We start from the raw sequence: 12,680 nt of genomic DNA, 5'->3' as shown, positions 1-12,680 counted from the left end.
GCTTTCCAAGGGACATGACCACGAGAATCCTTGTTCTGGGATAGAAGGAGCTGCTCGTGTGCGTGGTTCCAAATTAAAGAGAGCTTTTGTAAATGCTATTGCTGGAACATATTATACGATTCTTTTTTTTTTTTTTCTTTTTCTTTTTTGAGAATGGGAATCCAGAGACCTTAACACGCTTTTGATTTATGAATTATTATTATTATTATTTTGTTTGGTTTAGAGAAAAAGAGTACATCACTCTCTGTTATTAGTTCTCACTTCCCAACAGTTTCTGTATGAAGAAAAAATCATTTGGAAAAGTCGAATTGTTGATATATTTTTTTAAAAATAGTATAAATATTAATGTTAGTACTTTTGGGTTTTTTTGATAAAAGTATTGAGAAAAATCTTGAAGATAAAATAATATTTTTAATATAGTGTTCCAAAGAAAATGGCAAGGTGGAATAATTTGAAAAGTACATATATTATAAAAATAAAATATTAATCAGAATGTCCGGTATTTAAAAATATAGTAATAATTGTTTGTTAAAATATTTTTTTTCACATAAACATATAAAATAATATTTTTATTTTTTAAAAAAATATTTTTATTATCAGTATATCAAAATAATTTAAAAATATAAAATAATAATTTTTAAATAAAAAGATTAAATTTTCCCTGTTTGGAATGCAATTCAAGTCGGCGGCATCATCCTCCATTCCTATACGTTTGACTAAAAACAAGGTGATCCTTCCATGAAACCTCACAAAGTCATAAAACCTGACTCCAGAATTTTAGAGATCAACGGCGGGAGTCAATTTGCCTTGCATGCATCAGCCCATTTTAATTGAATGAGTGTGATTGGATCCCGTAAATATTGGAGTAATTTGCGTGGCTCTTTCCGAGCCAATTGCGTACGTCCGCTGGCCACGCATGGCATTGACAGTATATATATATATATATATATTGTTTTTCTTGGGAGGAGATTGGATCTTTTCTTCAACGGAATAATTTAATAATGCGATAAAAGGACATTGACTTGTACGGTTGTACGATTTTCCGTCCTGGGTGTTTTCTCGGAAACTCCCATGACGTAAGTAAATTAATAGCCTTTTGTTTTTGCTCTTCTTCTGTATTTATCTACTAGGCCGGAGCGAGAAAACCAAATTAAAAAAGATAAAATTAAAAGAATTACTTTTAAAAAGTTAAAATTTTAATTATTTTACTATTAAATTTATAAATATTTTCAAGAGAGAGGCTGGAAAAAACAGTTTTTTTGCAGGGGTTCGGCCCCTATCAGGTTTAATAAATATTACATTAAAAATAATTTAATAAATATTGGTTTTAATATGTTAAACGAGGAAGAATACGCTTCATTACTTATAACATGAATAATATTATAAATATTGGATTTAGAATTCTCTATCTCATGCATGTATGAATATTATTTGGTTCATTTTTTAAATAAAACTGCCTTGTGATTAAAATATAGGATAAAATTAGAATATTGTAATACTTGTATATAAGGACTTTCTAGATGCGAATGGAAAATCTAATGACTTTATGATGTGTACAAATTGCAAACGCTAAGTTATCAAATGTATATATATATATATTCAGAGGAAGGATGACTTGGGAAGCAATAATGACACGTATTAAAGACCCTCTAAAATAAGAAATCTCAAAATATTTAATTTTATTTATTTATGTCTTAACTTGTTAAGAATTTATTACAATTCTTTATATAGAAAAACTAGAAAACTATAATAATATTGAATAAAAAAAAAATAAGAAAATTGTTCCTTCAAATAGAAAAAAAATAACTAGAAAAGCATAATAATACAAAATAAAAAAAAATAAAAATTAATTGAGAAAAATATTTATTTTCCCTAAAAATCTACTAAATCAATATCTCCGAATTGGAATAAACTCATCCTCGAGTTCAAACCTCAGTCGATAACCGTCATCCACCACAAACATCCTTTTATGTGTGGTCCATCTTATCATGATTTCCTAACATTTTTATGCAGACCAAATAATTATGAGTCCCTAATACAATATTTTCATGTGGGTTACTCCATTATGAATTCCTAATACAAGATCTTTGGACGAGTCACCCCATTGTAAGTCCCACTACTAGGATTTCTAATGACATCAACCAACACAACAAAAACAATAGCTAGTTCTTGGACATTTTTTTTTTATAAGGGACCTTATCATCCCCTTTTACACAAACACGTAATGTTTTATGTCTGTTTTCAATCATAATCATTCAACACAGAACAATTAATGAGCAAAAACTAAAACAACCCTAAATTTTTAAGACATTTGAGCATTGATCTCGGGAAAACATGGTAATTGTTTTTCATTGATAATCTAACCATGTAATCATATTCAAGTCTTAACCTTTCAATAATATATCGTAGATAAAGATTTAGTAGAGCTTTTCTTTTGAGTCACTAAATAGTTCTTTTTTCTCCTAATAACTTGTATAATAATCAACGGGAAGTTCTAATACCATTCACAAACAATTCATATTTAAATCTAGGCTTTAAGCCACTCAAATGAACAAATAACACTTTTAGCAGTATCATTCAAACATATCATCCATTAAAACAAAATGCATTTAACAAATTATATACAACTTTTCCTTGAATATCCTTTTATGTGTGGTCTATCATATCATGATTCCTTAACATCTTTATGCAGACTACCCAATCATGAGTCCCTAATATAATATTTTTGTGTGGGCTACTCCATTATGAATTCCTAACACAAGACCTTTGGGTGAGTCACCCCATTGTAAGTCCCCCACTACTTGGATTTCCAATGACAGCAACCAACACAAATAAAAACAATAGCTAGTTCTTGGATATTTTTTTTTAGAAGGGACCTTATCATCCCCTCGTACACAAACATATAATGTTCTATGGCTTTTTTTGATCATAATTATTCAACAACACAGAACAATTAATGAGCAAAAATTATAACAACCCTAAATTTTTAAAACATTTGAGCATTGATCTTAGGAAAACATGTTAATTGTTTTTCATTGATAATCTAACCAGGTAATCATATTCAAGTCTTAACCTTTCAATAATACATCGTAGATAAATATTTAGTAGAGTTTTTTTTATTCAAGTCACTAAAAAGTATGTTGTATCAAATAAATTTTTCGTGCTAAAATATATAATGTTTTTTTTTATTATTTTTTAAAAATTATTTTTGACATCAGCACATCAAAACGATCTAAAACATCCAAACCATATTAAATTTTAACAAAAAAAAAATATTGAATTTTTTGAAAATACGATTTGCACCGCGTTCCCAAACAGTGTCTAAATAGTTCTTTTTTTCTCCTAATAACTTGTATTATCAATGGGAAGTTCCAATCCCATTCACAAACAATTCATATTTAAATCTAGGCTTTAAGCCACTCATATGAATAAATAACACTTTTAGCAGTATCATTCTAACATATCATCCACTAAAAGAAATGCATTTAACAAATTATATACAACTTTTCCTTGAATAAATATTTCACCTCCACGACATAATTAATAACATATCCATATTCTATTTATGACATCAAAATTATACCTTATCCATGTTAAGAAATATAATTAACTAATACATTTTTCATAATATAAAGATTCTATAAAAAAAACTAGCCATGCATTAATCTTGGTTCCTCAACTAGTCCGATGTACAATGAATTCCTGCAAAACACAACATTCACATACAATTATCCATAATAAAACTTAACAGTAAAACATCATATCCCTTGCAAGAATGTTAGGTAACTTCCAATACCTTTGGCCCTATATTTACATGATGATGGTTTGCAAGAATCATTAAGTTTTGAAATAAATTCTCTATAACCAAAACCACAGGAATTAATTATGCTTTAATATCAACCCAACACAAATAAAAACAAAATATAACAAGATTTATTACAAGTTAAAATTAATTAACCATTAAAAATCAACAACACCATACCTATAAAATGGCTCTCAAAATATTTAATTTTATTTATTCATGTCTTTACATGTAAAAAGATTATTAAAACCCTTTATATAGAAAAAAAAACTAGAAAATACTAATTATAATAAAATAAGAAAAATTATTCTCTTTAAATAGAAAAAAAAACCTAGAAAAGTATAATAAATAATAATAATAAAAAAATCTAATAAAAAAAAAAATCCTACATTAAACGAAAAAGTGTGGCAACCGGAAATCAGTTATGATATAACTCCCTGAAAATTCTGCAGCACATACATGGATGTACCATAACAACTACATTCAACAAGTATGAAAGCGATACATATAGCATTAAAAGTTGGCCTCCAAGATCGACAGCCAGTGAGGTCTAAGAGGCCGACCATCACAAATTCAAGCCTAAGGTAAAAATCCAAACCTCTAAAGTCCTAGACTACTGCCCCAAAAATGATTAATTAACTAAGAACTGGTATGAAGCATCATCTTCTTGAATTCGTCAAAATCAAGAACCCCATCTAAGTTTGTATCATATCTACAAATCATACTTCTACAATCCTTGCCGGTCGTCTCATCCCATAATCCAAGTCGTGACAGCATGCTTTGAAGCTCCTCGATAGAAATGAATCCGTCGCCGTTAGAATCAAACACCTGAAATGCCTTAACAAGGTCACAGTCCTCCCTGTTGCAGCCCTCCCGATCATCTGCTAGTACTGCCTCGCTGTCTCCGCCACCGCTCTGCTTTGTTATGGAGTCGTAGAATAACAAGAACTCGTCAAAGTTGAGGCATGACTTCCCCACCGAAGACTCAAGCTCCTCCAGGCTAAAGTGGACTCCTCCGATGCTTTCAAGAAGCCAATTGAGCTCCACTGCACTCAAGAGACCATCACCATTTCTGTCGAGTTCTTGGAAAATCCGGTGCAAGTCATTTGTTTTAAGGAGACACATGATGCACCCAACTCAAGAATCACCGAACAACACAAAAGAAGATGAGATGCTATTTTTATTCTGCCAACATATATACTAGCCTAGCCTTTACGTATTGTTGACCTAACGTTAAGATATGAGAGATTGTGTGTGCGTGTATATATAGAGGCCCCATGGACTTCTTTACAGAGGAAAAACACGAAGAACGCAAATCCGAAAGCAAATTTTTTCTGGTGAAAATGGTCGAGGAAACTTGCAAGAAGCTTCATACGAGTCGTGATAAATGCCAAGTCTCGGGTTTCGTGGGCCTCGTGGGTTTGATTTTTCAGAACTTTCGCTTCCATAGTTGAAGTCTCTATCCACTTCCATTTAATTTTTCCATTTATTAATAACAGACCACAACTACATTTTGTCCCTTTCTCTATCGTCCGTCCATAGAAATGTATTTTTTTAGACATTATACAAAGTTGTTAAAATTGAGAACATTGGATCAAATGTTATAGTTTAATTTGTTAAATTTTAAATTTATTTTTTAAAATTCATCAATTAGTCTTACAAATATTAGATTTATAGAAGATTTATATGGTTATTAACTTCAAGAACCCGTAAGATTAATTGAAATACGTGCAAGCTGATCCAAACACTTATATTAATAAAAAAAAATTAAGAATATTAATTTTGTATGTTAGTATATATATATATAAAAATCATTTTAAAAACTCAAAAACTAATAAAATAAAATTAAAATTATTTTAACTCAGTAAAACTATGATTTTAATAACGTTTTTATGTTTTCATTTTAAAGAAACAAACCCTATCTCTTCCTGGAAAATATTGCTGCAGCCGCCCCTCATCTTTCACCATTTGATGAAATGGTGATATTTGATACCTATGAGTATATTTCACACTATGTTTTAAAAATATTTTTAAAAAAAATTTAATTTTTTTTATTTTAAATTAATATATTTTTATATTTTTAAATTATTTTGATGTGCTGATTTTAAAAAAAATATTTTTTAAAAAAATATTATTGACATATTTTTCTGAGTGAAAAATACTTTGAAAAACAACCATAATCAAACTTCTAAACACACAGTTATGTTTGTTTTCCTGGAAAAGTGGTTTGGGAAACCACTTTCCAAACTTTCTTGTGTTTGTTTGTTATTAGAAAAGTTGGTAAATGAAAAACACTTTCCAGTCAAAGAAAAATTTAGCTTAATTTCCAGAAAAGTGTTTTCTTAAAACATTTGGACGGAAAACACTTTCCGAAAGTTGTGAAAAATTTTAAAATATCATATTATTCACTTATTATATAAAATTTGATCATCAAACTTTTGATTGCTATATATATTTTGTTTTGAATATTTATTTTTTAATTTCATCTCTTAAAATTTAATTTTTATATTAGCTTTGGTTCTTATTTTTATAATTATTATTTGTTTTTTCCTTATCATTTTTAATCTATCAAATTTGGTTCTCATTCTTTTGATTGTTACTTATTTTATTTAAAATAATTTATAAAATGTTAATTATTATTATTTTAATTTCTTCATTTTTTTTTTTAGATTTGATTCTATTATTTTGATTATTATTTATTTTATTTGAGATAATTTATGAAATTATATATTTTTTTCAATTTCATTCTCATTTCAACTTTTTAATTTGTAAGATTTGTTCCTCATTTATTTAATAAATTTAAAAAAAATAAAAATATTAATAAGTTATTTTACAAGCTTATTTTTAATGACATAACCAAACATTAGAAAGTATTTTTCAATTTATTTTTATTACACTACAAACATCGAAAAATAATTCACTTTCCTGAAATTTACTTTTCTGAAATTTACTTTTCTGAAATTCACTTAAAAAAAAAAAAAACTTATTTTCCAGTAAACTAACGGGTTAAAGGGTGTTTTTGAAATCATTTTTTTATTTTGAAATTATTTTTAATATTGTTTAAATATTATTTTAATAGATTTAAAAAAAAAAAAAAAAAACATTATATGTATATTTAAACTGAAACTGAAACTAAAATAGCCTCACCACCGCCGGCCTTCCAGCCACCATCTCCTTGTCTTTGGATACCCGCATCAGTTTCAGTTGAGTTAAGCAAGACTTTAGAGAGGGAAAGGGAATGGCAGAAACAAAAATTGTGTTTTACTGTAGAACCAGCTGCTATTCTACTGTAAGCCCTTTTCCTTTTCTTCTACATTTGAATCTGATCATTCATGGTTCCTTTACTCTCTCTTTTTTGTATCAGCTATTGTTTGGAAAAGAAACCACCATGGATATATTACTGAAGCTACTATCTTCTTAAACTTTTTCTGGGGTGTTTTAGATCTCAATAAACCATTGACAAGTGACTATTCTTCTTTTGGTGTACGATATTTTAACCCGACTGATCTCCTCTAAATCTTGCACACAGCTGCTCATTGTCCAAGAACAGAGACAAGTTAGCGAGCTTGGTTGGCATAATTTGCTCCAAATCTGCTAGTAGTTTTCAAAAACCATGGCGTAACAAGCACCGATCGAAGAAATCAAGCTTTTGGTTGACGTAATTTTCTTCTACATCATCTCTCCTTCAACATCTCGGTGAGTTTTCTATAGATGTCACTTTTCTTAGCTCTTGTAATTTTGGAGTGGATTTAGGTTTTGGGTTCTTAAGTGATTGTGATGATAAATTGCTGCACTAACATGGGTTTCAAGTATTCCGTGCATATGAGCTGAAATTAAATGGTTTTGTTAATTTTTTTCTTGGAAAGATCCTTGTTTTTTCATTTGGTTTTATGGGCTGTTCGTGTTTCTTGCTTAACCTTGCTGTAGAGTGTTTGGCCCGTTAATTAATTGTTGATAATTCATGGAAACTATTTTTTATTCAAACTTAAGAGATCGACTGCTACAGATTAAACAAGATAAAAGCTATGAGTTTTCCACTAGACTGCATATCTTTTTTCTTCTCTTGTATGAAACTCTCCTGTTAACATCAGAAACCTTGAAGATTGGTGATCTGGGGAGGTATTTCTTTTATATTCAAGCTGTCAAAGGAATAACAAGGAAGATAAAGCAACTATGTTAGTTCTAGTTTGTATCACATCATCAAATTATTTGTTTTATACTTGTTAATTATTAATTAATGAAAACGAATATAAATAATTATATTCTATTTTTTTAATTATTTAACCATGTATTTTAATATATTTACAAAATTATTTATAATTTTATCATACAAGTTTATATTATATTTTCCATATCAATATTAGCATTACATTACAATTATAAATTAGTATTGCAAAGAAAACTAAACGAGTTAGCAATTTTATTGTATGTCGTTGCGCTGTACACACATATAACTTTTAGGGTTTTTTTTTTTTTTTTTTTAATTATTAATTTTTTGGCTTCCACCTGTTGTTTATGGTGTTTTTTGAGTTGATAGTTTCTTCAGCTTGCATATTTAAAGGATTAAAGGTTTTGATTAGGTTTTTGAACTTGATTGAAAGCTAATTTAACAAGATAAAGTTTGAATTTATAACAAAGATAAAATTTTAAAAAAAATGATCAAATTTAAAACAAAAAAAAAGGCGTGTCTTTTCTAAAATTTGCATGAAAGGTGCACTTTTGTCCAAATATTTTTCATTGATAAAGTCAATTTTTCCAGTGTTTTACCAAAAGAGTCCTTAAGTTTTTTTTTTTTCTAAAAAAAGAGAGAAAGTCATTGGTAAAGGGAGGAGGAGAGATAAGATTATCGGTTGGTCATATTCTAAAAATAAAAATTGTTGATCTTGGTGTTAACATGTTGCATTTGACTAGAGAAGTTCCATTGAGGTATTTTTAATCCTCTATCTTACCCAAAAAAGAAAGTAAATTGGGGATCAAAGATTTTTTTATTTGGGGTAAAGTTTTTTTTTAGTTATATATATATATTTTTGATTTTCAAACCTTTTCCCCCAAAAAAAGTATATATATATGTATGTTTTTTTTTTTTTTTAGGGGAGGTTTGAAAATGTGTGTTTTTTATCCAAGAGGTTGAGACCTCGACTTTTAATTGTTCTCTAGTTTTGTTCTGTCTTTAGATGGTGTTTGGATATGCTAGTGTGGCTGCGGCTGAAAGAAAAGTAGTGTAACACATGTTTGGTTAACCACTAACCACAATTTGTTTTTATGTGGGTCCTAGTTCAAACTGCAGTTGAATTGCAAAAAGTGAAAAGTAATTACGAGTGTGTTTGGTATTGTGATTGTGGTTTGAAAAAAGCAGTTTAATAAAAAATACTTTTTGTGAGGTTGATTTAAAAAAAAGTTGGTGTTTGGTTAAAATTGTGGTTGAAGTTGTAGTTGTTTTTAAAAAAAAAAACAGTTTCTTGTATTTGGTTAAAAAACTGTGGTTGAAACTATGGTGAAAAAAAAGCAGTTTTGTGTTTGGTAAAACTGTGGTTTAAATTGTGGTTAAAAAAATAATTTCTTGCGTTTGGTTAATATAGTTTGTGTTTTATATTTGATTTGAATTAATTAAAAGGACATATATAGACACATATATAATTCCAAAACATAGGTGTTTTGTAATTATGATTACATAACAAAATGGAAAATCCTTATACATTAATGTACTTCTTTATTGTTCCATCAAACTATTTAGAATTTCATCGCATACAAAATCCATACGTCAAGGCCTCTGTGAGCCTTAAACAGCCGAAGCCTGAACAATATCAAGTAAAAGTCATCTGGAATTAAATTGAGGTTGCAATCATACTCAGAAAAAAACTGCATCATCTTGCGATCTCTTTCTAATATAGTTATGTAGTGCTATTGATGTAACTACAATCTCAACTTATGTTTTTTTTATGGATAAACATGCATGTTTTAAAAAATTTTCCACCCCTATTTCAATATCCCTAAAAAACGTTTAATCACGTTACATAGTGACAAGTGTGCAGGATTAAACACTTCTTTCCGACCACTTGGTTGTCCACGTTGCCTAAATTCTTGGAAGTGATACCTCTCGCCTTTGTAGGGACCTAAATACCCATACTCGTTTGGAAATCCAGCATCAACCAAATAGTATATTCCTGCAAATAATAACAATATGGTAATTAATAACAGAACTTAAAAAAAAAAAATTATATTCCTTCAATTATCAAATCTTTAATTTAGTTAAAATCACAACGTTCTAGAGGTTTTGGAAATTTGATATTGCTATTGTCAATAGCCTCAAGAAAAATACGTGTATCGTGTGCACTGTTTTCTCATCCTGCCCACACGAACATGAATTGCATGTAGAAACTACAAGCAGCCATGATATTTTGTGTTGGTACACCCTTTCTTCTAATAAATGGAATTTGACTTTCAGATGATATGCAGGCATGAACATGTGTTTCATCAATTGCACCGACACAATTCTACAACCCACAAAAACATTAAGTACTCATAAACATTTATAACATATTTCATTCTCATTTAAGCAAATTAATAAAACAAAAATTCATCTTACCTTGAAATGTGGCATAAATCTTGCATTCATAGCAATTTCTCTTGGTGTGCTTGTAAATTGTGGATCTACTGGTTTTATGACTTCCACAGCAAACAAACACAATGATTTAAGCACTTCTTTGAAACATCTACTAATAGTTTCACCTGAATGCTGAAATTGTTCATGCACTTGTCTATTTGACGCCCCAACTGCTATTGTAAATAGAAACATTGTCACCTTTTCAATAACACTCATTTTTCTTGATGGTTTTAAGCCACGGTGCGTTTCTAATTTAAGTGCACAGACTCAATAAAGTGGTTGCGTCCATCTGAAACATGTTAACACTTCGTTTTCAATAACCTTTTAAAACCTCTATCAACCAACGCATTCTTGTATTATATGAAACCATACATGGTTCTTTATACATATAATTAATATAATACATGTTTATAGCTCCAGTTGTGCATATGATTAAATTTTTTTATATCAAAATGCATCATTAAAATAAATTCATTGTCATCATCACTGTTATTGTTACCATCATTAGCATCGTTTCCATCACTGTCATCTCCAGCACCAGAAAATGAGGCATCACTACCTTCACAACTAGGATAATTAATGTGGTCTACAATGCGGTTCATTACATTATCATAATTGCCATTAAAATCCCCATTATATATGTCATTAAACCGTGAATCATCCATAACTTCAATTACATGGAAACAAAAAAAAAAAAAAGAGAGTATATGTTGTTAATGAAAATATTTAAATAATTAAATATCATTGAATAAAAAAGAATTATTAAATAGTTGGTGCAATAGAAGTTTTTTCATACCTGTAAAGCCAACAAAAAACAGTGTTCCACTTGCTTGTATGAAATGCAGTTGAGGTTTGAGAAGTTTGTTATGAAGTAAAAAAGTTATTGGAAAGTTGGCTTACAAACAATTCTCTTTATATAGAAAAAAAAAAACTCAATGCTTTTTACGTCTCTTTTACAAGTTATTTTATCCAGCTTTCAATATAAGTACATTATCACATGTATAGACTGTAAAAGTAACATATAATGTTAATTTTACAGCTAATATATCTTGACATGTATTTTGTCACTTTTTGTTCTCATACTATTATTCAAGATTCCTTAGCTCACTTTTTTTCTTTTCTTATTACCATGATAGTGCACATCAACATATACAGAAATCATCTAAAAAGCAACAAATATTGTATTCCAAGAACTGTAACTAGAGATTTATTTGACAACTCACAAAATAAACATAATTTATATATATGAACTCCAACAGCAACGCACCAAAGAGAGTAGCATGTATTCTAAGAATCGGTGACAAATTCAGCAGCTCAAACAACATTTACAGTAGCACATACACATATATTTCATACACTGGCTCCCATGCACATAATATATGTATGTGCTACTGTAAATGCTGTTTGAGCTGCTAGATTTGTCACCGATTCTTGGAATACATGCTGCTCTCTTTGGTGCGTTGTTGTTGGAGTTCATATATATAAATTGTGTTTATTTTATGAGGTGTCAAATGAATCTTCAGTTACAGTTCTTAGAATACAATAATTGTTGCTTTTTAGATGATTTTTGTACATGTTAGTGTGCACTGTCATAGTGATAAGAAAAGAAAAAACATGGGCCAAGGAATCTTGAATAATAGTATGAGAACAAAAGGTGAAAAAAATACATTCATGATATATTAGTTGTAAAATTAACATTATATATTACTTTTACAGTTTATATATGTGATAATGTACTTATATTGAAAGCTGGATAAAACAACTTGTAAAAGAGACGTAAAAAACATTGAGTTTTTTTTTTTTATATATATATAAAGAGGATTGTTTGTAAGCCAACTTTCAAAGAACTTTTTTACTTCATAACAAACTTCTCAAACCTCAATTGCATTTCATACAAGCAAGTGGAACACTGTTTTTTGTTGGCTTTACAGGTATGAAAAAACTTCTATGTTGCACGAATTATTTGATAGTTATTTTTTTATTCAACGATATTTAAATATTTTAATTAACAACATATACTCTCTTTTTTTTATATCCATGTAATTGAAGTTATGGATGATTCACGGTTTAATAACAAATTTAATGGGGATTTTGATGGCAATTATGATAATGTAATGAACTGCATTGTAGACCACATTAATTATCCTAGTTGTGAAGGTAGTGGTGCCTCATTTTCTGGTGCTGGAGATGACAGTGATGGAAACGACGCTGACAATGGTAATGATGACGGTGACGATGAATTCATTTTAATGATGCATTTTGATATGAAAAAAG

At 29.0% G+C, this 12,680-nt stretch overlaps 1 protein-coding gene across 1 annotated transcript; it reads right to left on the bottom strand.

The window, feature by feature from the left end:
* Nucleotides 1-4,173: 4,173 nt before the first annotated feature.
* LOC118029231 (probable calcium-binding protein CML44) lies at nt 4,174-5,144 on the bottom strand. Its single transcript, XM_035033064.2, has one exon. It carries the CDS (start codon nt 4,925-4,927, stop codon nt 4,442-4,444), a length of 486 nt encoding a protein of 161 aa, XP_034888955.1. The 5' UTR covers nt 4,928-5,144; the 3' UTR covers nt 4,174-4,441.
* Between the last annotated feature and the right edge of the window lie 7,536 nt (nt 5,145-12,680).

This window comes from Populus alba, chromosome 5 (assembly GCF_005239225.2).
Source record: "Populus alba chromosome 5, ASM523922v2, whole genome shotgun sequence".
Taxonomy (NCBI): Eukaryota; Viridiplantae; Streptophyta; class Magnoliopsida; order Malpighiales; family Salicaceae; genus Populus; species Populus alba.
Note: the sequence above shows the minus strand (reverse complement) of the source record. Positions and strands in the feature narration are given on the sequence as shown.

Bases quoted from the DNA above. Each gene is read 5' to 3' on its own strand.
- LOC118029231 (XM_035033064.2), bottom strand. From the start codon at position 4,927: ATGTGTCTCCTTAAAACAAATGACTTGCACCGGATTTTCCAAGAACTC.